Below are 17,909 nucleotides of genomic sequence, written 5' to 3'. Positions count from 1 at the left end.
ATTGCGAGGTTGACATTATTACAATGACATGTCCTGACAGTTTGTTGATATGGCGCTTGTTGCCATTTGGACACGACCAGATGATATAATTGTCGGAGGAGGGATGTGCCCCGGTATCTAAAGTACTAAAGTGTTTTTTAGATACCAAAATAATATGCGGGAATTGCCACTGGTCTCACTCATCATTGTGCGTGTCAAGCTCTCAATCTATGTGCTACATTTTCGACCATGGGCCTGGCAAAACGACGGGCAAAGCGATTCCCGCCTCCAGTACAGGCTTAGTTAGACAAAATTACGAGTATCAAAATCTCCAGCCTGGAGGAATCACATTGACAGCTCATGATATTATATATTATTCCTCTTTTTCAGGCTGATAAAAATGTCGAAAAGGTTTATAGTTCAAGGAGAGCCGAAAACCAACAGTTCAAAAGTTGAATACAAAACCCATTTCATTCATCTTGGAGTTTTGGTAAATAAGCGAAACTGAGTCCGAGTAATTGATCCTTTGCTCAGGTGCATTCATATCAAACACCTCTTTTCCCAATCCATTGCAATGTCATCATCTTATAATCGATTTCAGAAGCCATGGAATAAACTAGGCATCGCTACTAAAAGTCTACCGAAATCTGCCTTCCTGAAGACAAGTTCAAAGTTGACGCCATGTACAGTTCAGGTATTAAAAGAAGATGTGCCTCAAAAGTAACATAAGGCGCTCTTCCAGTCCATCGAAATTCATTCTGATGTTCTAGAGGACTAGAGGCTTATATATAGGACTGTTCTGATCCTAGAAATCGTATGTCCTCATTGGATTACGACGATAGGACCAACGTCAGAAACAGTTTCGGAGTGAAGACCTAGACTTAGATAAACAATAGGGCCACAAGGGCCTTGCTCATTTTCACGACGTAGCAAGCAGATTTTTGGACAAGTCTCAGCTGGAACCGCACCTAAAGTATAATCTGACAATACCCTGGATCCTGAATTTATCTAAGTGTATTATAGCCTTTGCAATGCATATGTTTCACGATGCACATCCGGGACAGATACGTGTACGATCTGTTTTAATTCACAACACCATAATCCCCTAGACAGTATTCAAAACTAATCTCTTCTAGGCGTTGATGACTTCCATGAGACGGCTTTTTTTACTTACTAACTATTAGTTTATCATAATTATTCGCCGCCTTCTTCATTCTTCACACTGGGCAGTACTGTTGAATTCTCTCTATATGTCTCATGAATATCGTGTATTGATTGGATCTATAGTATATATTTATGATGAAGCGAGTGTTGGTTATATCTATATCTGATGGAAACAGGTGTTCAAACTACAAGTAAATGTAAATGCACATGTTTTTATTGTAAAATGTTTAAAATTACAAAATCTCGATCATCTTTTGTTGGCCACATGTAAATAAAAGAAAATAAAACCTATCCTTCTGGAGCGACTCAGTATACTTAATTACTAGCTCAGCTTATTTTCAGTCCTTGTTTTGGACAGTCCTATGGGCATTTTACACAGCCTCTTAACTCAATCTGGAGTCAAACTAATTGACAGCGGGTCCAGTTCCACAAAAGGATAACACCTAAATCTATTTTAAGACACATTGAATTAATGAAGTAACTGAATCGATTTAAGAGTTAAACGATTAGTTGAAACTGGAAGATGAATTGTGGATTCTAGTGTGGAACTTCTCAGTTTATCATAACGAGGAGACAAATTCCGATGATCCACAGCAGTTTTAGATGATGGAGACAACATTTTCGGCCGTCGCTACATCTTCAAGAGAAACTCAACACTGGTTGGCCTTGATGGTAGACTCAGTTTGTAATCATTCATTTTTCAGTCGGTCTTTCAAGTAGTTCCCAACACGATTAGTTTGGATGAAACTAATAATCCGCCTGTAACCACGTTCATCCATCAACCGGCGCAGCAACTGAACCAGTTCATAACACAGTTACAACAACAAGCAAATAATCAGTTGACAATTCCCAGCACCGGCATCGTGCATACAATTGCGTCAGATAATTCGAATCCAGCCACTAATTGTCCCCTCCAAAATCAAGTCAACGTTCAATTTCGCGTGCAAGCTGCTGACGAGGAGCTACGGAATTTAGATGCGGTTAAAATTCCTAATGATGATTCAAGGGCTTTGCTCAATCCAACAAATGAGGAAACGCCCGACTTTTCTCCAAACCCCGAAGATATCACGAAGTCAATCAATTTAGATGTTGTAAGCAACGATCAGCAAGAAACATCGAAAACGAAGGCAACCAAAGAAGAGAGTGGTTTGAAAACACCGATTGCAAAAGTGCAACAAGCGAAAGCTCGTTACTCGCCAAGAACATGGGATAGACTTCAAAAACAGCACAGGGATAACGAAAGGTCAGTTTATTTGGGGGGGGGGGGATTCAAATCATGTTTCACGTTAACCAGTTTATATTCGGAAACAAAGGCGATAACATATATTCGTCAACATAAGGTATTAAAAGACTGGGTCCTTATCCTTGATGGTGGTTATTTTCCATGTCAAATAATTCCGCTTATTACCGGATGTAAGCGAACAAACACCACGCTGCCCCGGCCTAGCTGATATTAGATACAATTTGAGTAACTCGTCGTGGGAGGCAAAGAAAATTCTGATAGAAATGAAAAACATAGAGTCTCTATTACAGGAGTCGTCACCATAGTTTGAATGCAATCTTACAACAGATTTCATCATTGGTCCCAAGGCCTGATCCGGCTCACTCTGTGAAAGAAACAAAGGTACGGTACTAAACTCTGACATTCATTTTCGAATCCAACTTTTTTGTCCAACACATGCAGTGACGTAATTGATCCAAACATTTTACATGTCAAACTCGTGCCGCTCATTCAGATAGAGATGCTGCGAAAAATCATAAACTATACATGCTTTCTGGAAGAATGCCTCATCCATTTAGTGGAAATGTTGGGTCTTGACTTGCCTCAAGAAGCCGAGCGTATCTTTTTACATCTCGTCGCTTCAAACGAAGGTATGAGCGGTAATCATTAATGATTTGAAGACGAAAAATGAATTAAAGAGTGTCACTATGAATTACTGACTCACATTTCTATTTCTCTGTGTAATTTAGCAAGAGGTGACAACAATAAGGCGCCTGAACATACTACTGCTGAAGTGCCGGATTTATCAATTTGTGTAAAAGAGGTGGAAATGAATTGTTATAGAATGGAAATCAATCGCCCTGTCTCAATTAGATTTGTCTCATTCGCTTTTCTCTTATTTCCTTTTATATGAAGCGAAAAGAAATGCGCGAACTTCCATTCAAACGATACAAGCTATCCTCGCCAACTGTCGATTCTACAACGACGAGTTTTGGTGCTAGCCAGGCGTCTTCGATCAGTTTGCCGACGAGCCAACAAGACCCCTTGGTCGAATATTGGCACGAACCGTTTCATTCGATGCCGTCGTTAGACGACACGTTGCGCAATCCACTGAAAGCTGGTAGCTGGGATCCGGACCAGTGGCAAACCCTCTTCCACAATTCTCTTATCGGCATGGAACCAGACGATAAAGGAAATCAGGTTTTATGAATGAAAAATTGATAATTCCATGCATTGCATCACGAATTTCAATTCAGCGTGGAGAGAGGGACAAGGACAGGGTCAGGGGGAGGCATTTTATGCACTTCAAAATTTCATATTTTCAGAGTCAAGAAAGCTGTTTACTTTCGCCAGTGGATAAGTTGTGTACCTTATCAAAGCGTATCAAAGTCGAGCCCGAATGGAGCCAGGACGTGACAACGAATAATTGCACTGGGCTGAGTTACGAACCGATGGAATTCGATGTCGTACACAATACGTCGAAATCGTGTTGCGTCGATGGTCGACACGACGGTATCCAAGATTTGCTGCATTCGAGTCGAGCAGTCGACGGTGTGGCGGTGGAAGATTCAAATCTTAGACGGGGTTGTTCGATGAAGAGAAAGCTGAAATTTCCACCGGACTCTCCACAGTACCAGTATTACGACGTGGGAAGGTACATTCACCAACAACCGGATAAATGGAAGACAACTACTAGAACTCGAGGAATCGAACCTGATTCGTCAGGTCAGTTTTGAGATGTCAGGCGCGGATCCACGCTGTCGCAATTGCCGCACGTGCGACAGTCAGAGCTGCTTTAAAAAATTTTTAGTTGCCAATAAAACTAAAATTATATATAAAGACAAAGGTTTAGTTCGTTGTAATAAATCCCGTTGTATCCGCAAACCAAAGCGCGTGCGGGTACTACGGGATTTATTATGTTGTGAGACAGTCACTAAATGACCCTGGATCCGCGCCTGGATGTTCTGTACATGATAATTTTGACAATTTCACAGGTTTACCAACATATTGGAATCAAACCGTTTCTGATCGCTGCGAGAATAGAAATGCAATTCTATCACCTTTGATAGATAGATAGATATTCATTTTTCGTAAACCGTACATACAATATAAATGAAAAAATTGTTTCTAATATTTATACAAGATGTTGGTTCCGAGGGATACAGTGCAAGCCAATAGGCTGTACTTCGAAATTTAAGGCACTGAAACCCTGATATAAATACTACCAAATAAGCGGTTTTCTGAGTTGACCAGTATCGAGAAAGAAGGACATACTGTTTTACTAAATCTAAGTCCATTTATCTATTCTTCTATATATTTCTAGATCGTAACGACGAGCATTCGCAGGAAGCTGTCGTCGAAATGAACGGGTAGGTTGTTAAAGATTATCTTAAAACATCGAAATATTCATTGATCATCATCAAATTCACGCGTTTCGGTATATCATGTATATATGTTAATTGATTTTCTCGTCGTATTGCAATTGAAGTCTTAGGGATGATGCAAAACAGAATAAGGTCGACTTGAGGAAAACATCATGGATGAACGGTTTTATGATGTTCAGTAGGTTGCATCGAAGAGATTATATCATGTTAGTTTTTTTTTTCATTACATACTATCAAACGTGGAGTGAAAACCCACAATATAATTAGAAAAAACTAAATGAGTATTTTACGTTTCGGTCCAATTTTATCGGTCATTTCCAAAAGCGTTTTTGAAAATGAAACGTCAACCTCTCATCTAATATCTTTTCTGTTATATCTTGAAGAACAAATATTACTTTCAGGGCAAATAAAGGAATGCCTACTGCACAAGTAAGCAAACTCTTGGGACAAACTTGGAGAAAGATGTCCCCACAGGAACAAGAACCTTACAGGTCTGTTTTCTCACCTTCCTCACTTCCTCATTCGCCAAGAAAATTTTGTGATTTTTGAATGATTTTGACATCGCAATGCTTTTGCAGGCAAAAGGCTCAGACGTACGCCGAAGCGATGAAGGGAGAATGTCTTCAGCATACTCAAGATCAACGACAGGAATTCATTGAAGAAGCGCCACTCGCCTCGACAATGGACATCTCATTTACGCGATTGTATGAGCAGGGTCACGATTTTTACCCGATCATCAATGTGTCCACTACTACTTTTTCACCAGAGATGAATTAAACCAACAGTTGATAAATAACCTATTGAGTTATCATTTCAAATTTTATAACTTTGATGTATTTAAGGATTTGATGCAGCCACGGTTTCTGCCGTTATATTTTTATCTTTTTACTTTCGTATATAATCAATGTTGCTATATGTTATTTTTTTGTTGATGAATATTATGGGTGTAGTAATTAAATGTGCTTTAAGTGGTTTCTGTTCACTTCAGCGAAATTTGAAATTGTTTTCAAATGGATGACAATAAATTCTTACTAGTTGAAAAAATCATTTTCATCTTTTAATCAATTACATCATGTTTCCACGCTTTTTTTCTACGGTATATATAGCAAGTGGACTCTGCTTGCTATGGAACTGATTGCCTAAGATAATCACACGCCCGGATTGTTTTTACATGTATATTGAATTTGAAACATTTCATAAATTACAAATCTTGTTTTTAAGGCATTAACGACCGATACGTACTCTGCCTACTTCATCAATGAACACAACAAACTTTGGTGGAAGAGGTGGATGATGATAAATTAAGAAAACCAAAGATTCAAATTTTATATTTGATATATATTTTAATAATCATCCATAATTTCAATTTTACACCATGAACAATGATAACCGGATTGAATTTCAAAATTAAACAATTATTTTTGATCTAAACATTAAAAAATATACTGTCCATTCGGCAAGTACAAATGTGTAACAAACGAAAATGATACAGCGGAACCTCGTTACAGCGAACTTTATCAGACCAGAAAATATGTTCTTTATAACCGATAGTTCGTTATATCCAGTATGAAATTAATCAAATTTTCCTACTTGGGACAAAAATTCTATATTTGTTACATCCAAATGAATGTTATACACGTATTATTGTAATCGAGTTCGTTATAACGAGGTTCCACTCTAGTGAAAATGATATTGCCAAAATGACCGAAAAGTTTGAGAATTTTTGACTAGATTATGCTGTCGATGTCGAACCGACATTTTGTGATAACTTATCAAACATACGAAGACCATAACGGTAATCAATTACTAGGTACATAGAAACAAATAAGGTCTTTACAGCGATAGATCCCTTACTAATCAGACTACCTCACATTTAACACAGTACATAGTTATATGAATAACTGTGATATCTACGATGAGATATTTCTAACTAATGAATTAACAAATATAGATACCAGTACATGGATTAGAAAAATTGGGATAGAATACACACTACATGTACATTAATTCGAGTAACCAGCTTTAAGTCTCTATTTGAAGTCACATAAACTGAGTAGGGTTAAGAACCCGTCCTTTTGACTTCAAAACACATGTCCTTTATGGTACAAAACCCCATCGATAGGCCAAATAATCGAACCAATTTGACTCGCTAAGTCAAATCAACAGTTCATATGCTGAAATAATAACATATTTGAAAAAGTCTAGTGCTTTTTTCAGGGGAGATGCTATTGTCTTTATGTGAGGCAATAAAGTCTTCATGTGAGGCAATAAAATCTACAACTATAAAATCAACATTAATAAGATGGTTGTTTACCGAGGATTGTTTGGTGGTAAATGTATCTAATTACATTATATTCGGCCGTATGATAAATATATATGTATACATGAATGTTGCCTATCAAGCTCTTTATTGTCAGTATTTTATTTTATTTCTCGGTTCTGGATGCAACCTTATTTGCGTTTGAGGTTTCGACTACCCTGAAAAATAAAGAATATATATCCTTTTATAAGAAATGCCAATTTTTCATATTTTCATCAATGTTTCATTGATAATTTCATATAAATATGAACGTTCACTGAGACTGGGTTTCAAAAATATCCTACTATCTTAAATCAATCTAATTTCTTCACTTCATATTGAATTCAGTTATGTTTTGTGAGCTGGACCCTAACTTAGTTGCTCAAAACAATGATCATTCTTCGATCAACTATTTTAAATGACAATGAAAATCTAATTTATCTTTTACCCAGGGATAATTTATGAAGTTTTTATGATGATTTGTGCAAATAAATAATCAGTCTATTTGTACCCTGGATTTAAGATGAATACAAAAAGATATACCTCAAAACCATAAAACCTATACCGTATTTACCTTAGAGTGTGAATTAAGTAATAATTTTAGAGCATCAATCTCATCTTTTTGTGTTGTCAGTTTATCATTCAAACCAGCTATATGCTCACTCATTAGACTAAGTTGGCTTTCGTAACTTCGTTTCGTAGTTTGCAGCTCGTCCTAGGAAATGAAGACGTATCTTTATCATTTGATTTAAACATCAGGACCTGGAACGCAATTTATTCGGTGGAGAAAGGGAAAGTTACGCATAATCTGCTCATATGATTATTGGCCCTAGGCTATTTACTCTGTAACCATCATCTCCTAGGAGGACAAAGGCAATGAGGATAATAATAATAATAATAATAATAACGATAATAATAATAATAATAATAATAATAATAATGATAAGAGTTAGGTCTAAGAAAACTACAGATGTTCCAACCACTCATCCATACTGTTTGAGAGTAAATTATCAATGCTTAACTAAGTACCTTTAACTGGGATACTTCTTGAGTAGTACTATCTAAATCAGTCAGATTAACACTTTTCGACTTTTCAGCAGCGCTCAATCTTTTATGAAGAGCTCGACACTAGAAAATAAATGAAAACAGTCAATATTCAATCAATTTTTTTCCTAGATTAACAGGGAGATGAAAGAATTGATGCTTCAGGCTTATAATACATCCTACATAGTGGGGGAAAAATATTCCATATAATTTGCTGATGGAAATTTTTCCTACATCTATATACCTGGCCAATGAAATCAAATGACACAGTAACTACCTAGAAAAGAAAATTTGAGAGGTTGATTACTGATAGGTGTTTCAAGATTGTCACTTACCTCAGCATGGAAATTAACAGCCTTACTTTCAGCCACCTGTAGCTGATTTGTAAGACTGGTAATACGTGCTGTATAATGGTTTTTAATCAGTTCCTCGCGAGTTTGCACATCATCATCTTCGATTCCCTCTTTTACCAATGTACCGATCTATGAAAGACAAGATTAACCAGTATACTACGATAACACTTTTTGACACAGCAGTCTAGATGCCATTGTTAATTTTCGAAACACACGAAGGAAGAAGAACTTACTATAGTTGGATCTATGGATGTTGATGATACTGAAAGCGATTTGTTTCTCTGTTCGGCTGTTGAATCGATGTGTAGATTATCCTCAATAGACCCTGTCATACTGCGCTGTAATCTCTGCAATTGTTGCTCCAGGTCGCCCACTCTCTAAACGGATTGCAATATTAAGTCTTGAAGATATAGCGAATAATTCACCCGCAATAACTGAGGCACAAAGAGAACATTTAAGGGATACGACAAAAGTATGATGACCAGATTTCCCAATCCCCGCACGACCGAGTAATAAGTAATGGTTTCATCGACAAGCAGAGTAAACAAGAGTAGAGTAAAAATTCTTCTAAAGTACATGTATCTTACCTTCAATTCTTTCTCGTACTTAATCTGTAATAACTGCGATTCCAACAACCAGTGCTCCTTGTCCTGTTCCAACTTGCACACTTTATCGTGTAAACTGGTCACCTATGCAATGATATCACATATTGCATATACCCGGTACATAAGCATTTGATATATGCATCTGTGTTGAAGATACATTACCTGTTGTGCTAAGCTATCACGACTTTCCGTGGAACTCAGGAGTATGCGTCTGTTCTGAAGAGCGGTTTTATATGGGACCGATTCTGGACATGGCTGAAAATGACAATCACTTTATTCAAACCAATCAAAAATGTATCAAAATAGACGAAATTAATCATGCAGTTCACTCGTATTTGGACAATATTTTATGTTTACTAATAACATAAAGACCCAACCCCTTAGTAAGAGAAAATAATATCGTTTCCCAAACTGTGATAGAGGTTCATGTGAATTCTTACCCGGCTAATGAGTTGTATATAGTTTGCTGCACGCTGTCTGAACAAACTGACAACCGGATTAGATTTAGGTCCCTCTTCTGATTCGTTCGTAGATATACTGCTGCCACGGGTACGATAGCCAGCCATTGTACTGAAGAAATCTAAATTACTTTCAAGGAATGTACTGAACTGTAGATAGAAATACGGGTGAAGACAATGTAAGAATAATTATTTCAAAATACTCTACAAATTCGTCTTCTTGAAAACAGTGTGCTTTCAAAATGGTTTTGTGGAATTCCACTTAATAAATAATTCAATATTTCCGGGGAGCACCTTCTGAAATTTGAATTTCCACTTGCATCGAATTGAGCAGAACAACATTTAAATCGCCCTGGCTAAAGTAATTGCTTCTGAAAACATAGCCAGACATATATCCAGCTTATACCTCCATGGAACAACAAAAGAGGCCTAGTAGTTACGTACCCTGCCTGTCGTAGTGACCAGAGACACTAAAGAGGACACAACGCATTCATCTGTAGTTTTCAGTTTCTGCGTTGCGGTAGGTAACTGGTGCTCGAGAGAAACTTTGGAATTATAATGTTTCGATACCTCTGAAATTGTTTTCCGATGAAACAAAACAAATCAGCAAATGTTCCTGCCCATAATTTTGTCAATTGATTGAATATACATATGTTGAACGAAGTTGTAGTTTTACCTCTAAGGGCTTCATGGAAACCGTGAAGACTGGCCGTTAACAGAGCGAACATTTTCCCTTGATTCGATTTGGGATGATGGCAACCCTTTTTACCTAAAACAAACGAGATATGAATAAAATAAGTGACAACAGTAATATACCAGTTCATCTACATACACATACTCTGAGCAGCTATAAGAGCTGTATGAGTTTCCAATTTATTGAGCGCGGCCATGAAGCGTTGCAATGCTGAGTGCAATTCCATGTTTTTAGCCTTCAACGTCGATGTACAACTGGCTACAGCACATTCTTCCTCTAAACTGTAAGGACAACAAGAAAGTTTTTGTCATATTACATGCTAATAAAGCTGCAAGGCTTCATTTTTCTGAAACATAAACTAAGAAGAACACTAGAAAAGCATACATTGTTACTTCCGGTATTATGATAAGAAATATGAGTATCAATTCTCTCTATGCAATCAAAAAACCCAAAATACATGTACAATGTTGAAACTAACCTTAATAACTGGTATGGATGCAACTTGGAAACATAATTCACGTAACATCGAAATTTGTCCGAAAAGTTTTGCAATCCAACGGACGTCTCCTTGAAAATGATTATACACCAATAATATGAAACATCGAAGCTACTGTTATGAAGAATTTTCCCCGTTATCGCTAGTAACCTGAAAACTTACGAGAGTGGTTAAGGCGTCGTCTCGGAGGCTTTCATGGAACTGATGAAATGCAGCTTCAAGAGCGCGCAGATAGCTGGCATTCTCATGGAGAAACGTGGACAACTAATGAATGAAAAACAAATGATCAAAGATAAAATAAATGTTCAAATACTGAATGATATTTAAATTAGCAATAAAACGCGATACAACTTGTGGGAGTTTACTATTATACCGGAACACTTTTTAATGCCGGGTATGGGTGTCTTCCCATTTTGCTCAGGGATGTATTAATGGGAATTTTGCCAAAAACACCATATGAAAAAACCTGAGTCATGTTATCATTTTCTCGTAATTTTACCATCTTCATTTTCAACCTAATCAATGATGTGTAAAACGTTCTTTGTTTCTCCATCATTTGAATAAAATTCAAAATGAATTTCATTCTTTAAAAAAAAATGTTTTCCGCACTCCTTCCAAGCTATTATGCGGAAAATACTCAAACTAAATAATAATTCTCAATTTCTTCCCAAATCGCTTCCATTCTTTTCCTAGCGAAAATCTCTACCCTTGAAAGAAGGCCTAATTGCGAAATGGGAAAATTAGCTAGTGTGAAGGCAATATCGGAAACATTTACCTTCTTATTTACATCACTGAGCGGTTCATTTGCCTCATCTGAGGGATAGATTTTAGTTCGTTGTTCGGTGTAAGTATGCCAGTTGGACAGGCCTTGAGTAAGTTCACGAATGTGTCCGGCGGCATTGTTGATCAATTCTCTAGCGCGTAGTTGATGTTTTCTATCATGCGTGGGAATATTCAGCGAGTTTAGGTCTCGATTCACTAAAATGGCAAAAACAAGTGAATAACTAGCGGTCCAGCGACACCGTACCCACCTGGTGAAATGCTTGATCTTGATCAATTTGATGATTTCAATATACGACTACCCCTGGCGATCAAATAGAGTATTTAATGACCTAGAAACTCACCACACTCAGAACTTGAGCCTGCAGGGATTTAAGTCCAAAACCAGATAAAAAGTATCTTTGGCAGTCAAAGTTTATTCTGAATGAATACTGTAGCACTGACATCTTGTTGTCAAAATGAGTTCATTAGTGGATTTTGAGGTTCCCAAATTTATACATCACCCCATGACCCACCAAAGGGATTTATAAGTTTATACCTGGTCATTGGTGTAGTTTTTATCGATAATCAACTGATGAATAAAAGTTCATTCAATTTTAATCGAAATGGAGAAGAAATTGCTCATGAAAGACTATGCTAAAAACTACTATCAAGCCCAGGGCTCGGTTTCACAAAAAAGTTAAACTCAAATTTTTGGTGTAATTGCCGATGGTTACTCCATGTTTTCAATGAGGACAACAATTCAAACTTAACCGTTTTAGGCTTAAACTTTTTCGTGAAACTGAGCCCAGTAATTCCTTGATCACCACAGTAGCGTTCAAGGCTCCTCGTTACGCACTTACGAGTATCATTGAAGGGCAATTTATCTCGGATGATTTTCGAAGCGACTCCTAATTTTGTTTGCAGCTCTCTTTGCACTTGTTCCAACCGTTGCTCACTGTGCATATTTAAAACAAGAAAAAGCATCGTACGTGAATCGGTGTACAGACTGGGTGGCCACTTTTATTTGAGTCCCTGACTTTTTTCTGACATGCAGGTTATTTTCCCTGACTCGATCCGGAAAGAATTAAATGAATTAACACAGTCAAACGTACAACAGAGACGGAAACTGTTCGATTTTACGCACGATATAGAAATCTCAAAATATTCCAGTTACCCGTAAGTGGCCACCCTGACGAATGCATTATGGAGTTCAAATGACGACGGTAATATTAAATAATAAACAATAGAAAACGTACGCTAATTCAGCACGCAATTTACATTCTCTCACTTCCTTGTCTTGGGCTTGGTATTTTACCTGTACGAACGAAATCGTGCATTTCAAATAAAATTCAAAATAACATGACATCGACATGAACTGAAAATAACTTTTCCTGAACCATCGGTCACGAACACGCACCTCTAACATCGCTTTTTCTTCCTGTAATTTGTCGACGGTGGATTTGTGTTTTTCGACCATTGACCTAATGACTTCTTGATGCGTGCTCGTTTCTCGTTCGAGGATGCTTTGTCGATCTCGTAATTCGTCGACGACTTGTTTATACTCCTGATCAGATTCGTACACCTAAAAATATTACCAAATTTACTCTTGATTTAGAAATGAGAAATCGGGAACAGTTAGAGAATATCATTAGTGACCTGGTTATCATGCCTTTCTAACCTATGCATGTACTATGCATTACCTATATAGAGTACACATGCATGTATATAATCGCTTATGTAGGCCTACCTGTTTGTGGAGTCTTGCATTTTCTTCAATTTTACTCTGTAACTCTTGTCCAATAACTGATGTGTCTGCAGGAAAGCCCATGGGCGGAGGGTCGGAGTTTTTATGCTGGAAATCAATGAAACATAATTTTAAAGTCAATAGAGTTTTAGGTGTCGAAGTCTGTTCAGCATTGTCACACAGGGATACAGAAAATATGATAAAATATAAACATAAACAGTCTATGGTAGGTACTGACTTAGTCAGTATTTAGTTTGGAGGAGTCTGATAAACACAAATTTTATGAAAAATTTTTATGGAAAAATTTAGGCCTATCTAAAATAAGCTTTTAAGTTGTTATACCTTCCCCTTTTTTCCTTTACTTTGCGATTCTTCCAATTCATCTTGTAGCACCAGCACGCGTTTTGAAAGTTGCTGGTTACGGAATGATAAACTATCAATTTCTTGCTCATATTTGCGAATAGATTGATCTTTGCTTTTTATGCTATCCTGAAAGGAAAAATGATGAAATAATTGTTTCCATTTTTTACTAAAGGAAAATCTGGCTTGTTCAGGACTCTTCTTAGAGTAGGTTTAGATAAGTAATTACAAATAGGCCCGTGAGCTGGGGGGAGCTTTAGTCAGTCTGTGGTTTAGTTTTAGAATCAGGTATTTTCACAAAACTCCAGTTGGCATAGTCCACCCGATTATCAAAGCTTACCACACCACTGATGATAAGGAAACTAACTGGAGCAGCTCAAGCAGGCACCATAGAAAAAACATAGGTTTTTAATGAAAATCTACTATCAAATGATGCAATCTCCGCAAAATTGAACCGCCAAATATGATAGATCGATACCGGTATATCTGGCACTTGGATCTGCGTGATTCAGCTCAGTAGGCTAACCATAACTTAGTAGGCCTAATACTAGTGCAACTTTGGAATATAAACTAACCTAAACACTTTACTCAGCAGTAAGACCACAAACGATTACCAGTCTGAGATAAAAAGATATTGCAAAGTCTTAAAAGGTTACCTTCAGTTCTTCAGCTTTTCCTTGTTCTTCAATTACAGCCTTCTTTAAAACTGGTATTTGTGCTCTTAACTAGTTGAGGGAGAAATAAAAAAAAACCACAAACGTCAATAACGAACAATGGCATAGTAGGAGCCAGTAAGCTACAGCTTGTCTGCAAATCACAAAATCAGGCCTCTATATTCATAAGTCGCCATTCATTTGGATCGAAAAGCGCAGGTACGAGCTGTCCTGACTTAAACGGGTGACTTAAACTAAGCATTACAGTGATAGGATTGTTTCCTGCCTTTCTGTAGGCCTATAGTATAGTGAGACGAGGGACGCCCATTGTATCATGGGTAAATTCATTTTTGGAACTTGGGTAATTTCATAGATAAATGGCGTAGGGCCCTATGATGGAGAACAAGAATATGTATCCCTCGTGGATTAGGCCTACCACTTATTTTTCCAGTATTAAAAGATTATTATTATCGAGACTATGGTATGAAACCCTGCCACACTAGACCGAGTGCGAAGCTTAGATGATGTCATTCTTCCGTGAAATTCGCCTCATATTTATCAGCGATTAACAAGCAATCTGATTGGTGCAGCAAGTTTTTCATGCGGCAAACCTGCGCGCCCAGTCTTATGTGTGGGAGGAATTCATGCCATGGCTTGGTGAAGTGAGGCCCTCAGGTTCGAATCTCTGGCACTGGCAGGGGGAGGACCCACAACACAAAAAAAGAAATCTACTACTACTTAGACTTAGTTAGTCCAAGTCTTAAATCTTTAATTTACTACACAAGTCACAAATATCCTGAATTACATACAAACATGCAGTAAGTATAATAAATCAACCAACCTTAGAATATTCAGTTGCCAGCTTTTGATACTTTCCAGGTAGATCGGACATGGTTTTTCTTCTATAATTTTATGTGACAGGTACTACTTGGTAAATGAAAAATTGGGGCTGTCGCCTTAACCTTGGCGTTCGGTGCCTTGCAACCACAGAGAACTATTTGCCGGATAATGGACTGTAGAGGAATATAGGAAGCTTTCTTTCGTGTAGATTAACGAGAGTTCGTCTATTCGATTAGATAGTTTATGAAATGCATAAGTTAATCATGATTATAAATACCTCAAATTGATCTAAATTGTTCTTCAATGGCTAATATCTAAAACTCTACTAAACATCTTTTCGCGTAGTTGTTACAAAGTTACAGGTACCCAATATGGCCGCGCCCACTGATTTCACGAAAACTGATTTCACGACACTTTAAAGCGCTTAAAACCCATTAAAAGTAGCTATCATAATGTCCGGGAACCTACTACTACATTGTTCTGTAAACTTGATAAGACGGAATCAAGTTTTCACAAAAATTGGCAGCACCCAAATAAACTCTTTTGGCTCTGCTGTGGTTCATTCACCACCACCACAGTGTATCCAGCGGGGTCAGCTTTTCTTGTCTAAATTGGAGACTGTTTTTGTTGCTAAAGATGTTAGTCGTAATTCTTTTCATACTATAAACAACCAAAAATTTTCCAGTAAAACTATTGCTGGAATCACTAACAGATTAATGTTCATTTCGGGAAGCATACCACGGAAGATGAATTTTGGATTTTTTTCGCCCATCAATAATGGAAAGAGCATTTACGCTACTATCGGTTCAGCAACTAAAAGAAGAATGACGGGCAAAGCTCCTTTCGAAATCGATCCTAATGTCAGCCAAGATGTTCTCCTATTCCGTTACGATAACGAACGACTATACAAAGTATTAGGATTGTTCGGTATTGCGCAATTCATATTCTGGATGTATCTGGCGCATTTTTCGTATAATAACTTGATAGATGTCAATTCAACCCCCAGCCTCGAAACCTCCAGCGCCGATCAAGACAGCCTTCCTTGGTGGAAGAAAATCAATTTGGGCAAAAACATGTATCGCAATGGTATAACTGGATTGTGCTTATCGCTAGGTAAGATAAATCTGTAATTTCAGTACGGATATTCATCAAAATTTTTGTTGATTGATACTGTATTATGAATGGTGATCCTTCAAATTAGTTTCCGATGTTAGTAAGATATACTTTAGGCTATTCAGATTTTGCTCTAAACCAGACGCTGTTAGTTGGAACATAAATGATTAATAATCCAGATTTCTCCCAGGTACGTTGGAAGCAATTTTTTATTGCTGCGGCCAAATGCCAATTTTGAACAGGTTCTAAATATTGCCGTGGCGAATAGACTTAATTTCTTCAAAAACGTGATATTCAAAGAAAAAAAAGTCTCTGTCTCCTGGACCAGAAATGATGATCTGGATTAAGTGGGGTTTACAGTGGAGCCTCGTTACAGTGAACTTCACGGGACAAGTTCATATGTTAGCTATAACCGATAAATCGTTATATCCAGTATGAAATTAGTGGAATTGTCTTACTTGGGACGAAATTCTATAGTTGTTATAGTCTGATGAATCGTTGCATTGAGTTCATTACAACAAGGTTCCACTGTAAGACTGCACCTCTGGAAAATGAAACTACAAGATAGCTTGTCCTTAAAAATGTTACCGATTTCCAGAAAAACAACATATGAGGTCGTTTGTGGTTACTTTCAGTGAATCACCTTAAGCACCCGTTGACTGTAGTACGTGACTGTACATGTATATGCAATGACATAATTTTACCAATTGAGTTGTTTTAAATGGGAAATCGATTAAGCATTTAAACATGAAATGAACATTTAGACAAACCTGGCTCTTAATAACCAGCTGGTGCGATACTCATTTTAGGTCAATGACATATTTTGTTCGACACATGGCTTAAGATCAATACCAGTACTGAGATTTTTAGGTACTAATGATCTGTTAATCACAATACTTGTAGTTTTGAAATTGTCTACCATTTATGACATATTCTAGAGGTGGTCTTGAAATTTCTTCCATTTATGTAATAGGCTAATGCTTATATACAGTAAAAAGTTCGTTATTACACCATCTTTTTAATGCCATTGCTCACTTATTGGCAACATTTTTCAGATAACACATTTGCCCGATCCAACACAAATTCGATGAAAATATCATTCTTTATAACGCTATGTTTTCCATTGGTCCCAACACTAGTAGCATTATGAAGAATAACTCTACCATATTTGCTGACTGGGGGAGTTAGGCAACGAAATCTGACCCACATGAATTGGAAAATGCATGGTTTCGAAAGTGATTGTCGTAACTTATATTATAACTTATTGTTCTTATTTAGGTTACATTTGTCTCGCGATAAGCATTATCTATCCTTTGAGGACTATACACCGACTTTATTTGTTGAAAGGAGGAAAGTCTGTGATGATCGAAACGTACTCGTTCGCGGCAAGAAAAAGAACGATGACGGTGCCGTTGGAGCACGTGACTTGTTTACATTCGCGGATCGGCAAGGAAAATCAAATAGCTATGAAAATAAAAGACCGTTATATGTTTTTCCTCATAGACAAATCTGGTACTTTTACAAATACCAAACTTTATGATTATGCTGTTGGAATTAAAAGAGTGTGGTGATTGATGGTTCATTTAATTTTTAGCAACCGTGTGCCGCAAATTCATTATTGTGTATTTTTTGTTTGAAATAAATAGAATTAAGAAATAGAGTTTCTTTATACCGGATATGTCTATCTTCATTTATGAAGTTGTGTGTATCTGACATCAAGCTGTTGAACGCAGATAGTT

At 37.2% G+C, this 17,909-nt stretch overlaps 3 protein-coding genes across 5 annotated transcripts; 2 read left to right on the top strand and 1 right to left on the bottom strand.

Annotated features, from left to right (window-relative positions):
- The first annotated feature begins 3,167 nt into the window (after positions 1–3,167).
- LOC141915201 (uncharacterized) lies at positions 3,168–5,531 on the top strand. 2 transcript variants are annotated; one of them, XM_074806648.1, is made up of 7 exons: positions 3,168–3,188; positions 3,281–3,565; positions 3,691–4,090; positions 4,689–4,734; positions 4,854–4,955; positions 5,151–5,240; positions 5,328–5,531. In XM_074806648.1, the coding sequence occupies exons 2-7, from the start codon at positions 3,290–3,292 to the stop codon at positions 5,524–5,526; spliced, it is 1,113 nt and encodes a 370-aa protein (XP_074662749.1). In that variant the 5' UTR covers positions 3,168–3,188; positions 3,281–3,289; the 3' UTR covers positions 5,527–5,531. The 2 variants fall into 2 exon arrangements, with proteins under 2 accessions (XP_074662749.1, XP_074662750.1); XM_074806649.1 differs by having other exon boundaries at positions 5,335–5,477.
- Positions 5,532–6,108: 577 nt separating this feature from the next.
- On the bottom strand, positions 6,109–15,441 carry LOC141907345 (protein phosphatase 1 regulatory subunit 21-like). 2 transcript variants are annotated; one of them, XR_012619471.1, is made up of 22 exons: positions 15,059–15,441; positions 14,221–14,289; positions 13,547–13,693; positions 13,208–13,312; positions 12,878–13,042; positions 12,717–12,775; positions 12,321–12,415; positions 11,474–11,676; positions 10,861–10,962; positions 10,681–10,769; positions 10,347–10,483; positions 10,185–10,277; positions 9,953–10,080; positions 9,491–9,658; positions 9,213–9,305; positions 9,033–9,134; positions 8,679–8,822; positions 8,428–8,574; positions 8,078–8,176; positions 7,623–7,763; positions 7,064–7,227; positions 6,109–6,923 (listed from the first exon to the last, which is right to left on the bottom strand). XR_012619471.1 is itself a non-coding variant. In XM_074796960.1 (21 exons), exons 1-21 carry the CDS (start codon positions 15,107–15,109, stop codon positions 7,201–7,203), a joined length of 2,364 nt encoding a protein of 787 aa, XP_074653061.1. In that variant the 5' UTR covers positions 15,110–15,441; the 3' UTR covers positions 6,109–7,200. The 2 variants fall into 2 exon arrangements, 1 of the variants encoding a protein (XP_074653061.1); XM_074796960.1 differs by having other exon boundaries at positions 6,109–7,227.
- LOC141907355 (transmembrane protein 223-like) lies at positions 15,414–17,773 on the top strand. Its single transcript, XM_074796972.1, has 2 exons — positions 15,414–16,170; positions 17,449–17,773. The coding sequence occupies exons 1-2, from the start codon at positions 15,510–15,512 to the stop codon at positions 17,739–17,741; spliced, it is 954 nt and encodes a 317-aa protein (XP_074653073.1). The 5' UTR covers positions 15,414–15,509; the 3' UTR covers positions 17,742–17,773.
- Positions 17,774–17,909: the final 136 nt, after the last annotated feature.

The sequence above is a fragment of the Tubulanus polymorphus genome, chromosome 1 (genome assembly GCF_964204645.1).
Source record: "Tubulanus polymorphus chromosome 1, tnTubPoly1.2, whole genome shotgun sequence".
In the NCBI taxonomy this organism is placed as follows: domain Eukaryota; kingdom Metazoa; phylum Nemertea; class Palaeonemertea; order Tubulaniformes; family Tubulanidae; genus Tubulanus; species Tubulanus polymorphus.
The sequence above is the reverse complement of the archived record's forward strand: the minus strand, read 5'-3'. Positions and strand labels throughout refer to the sequence as shown.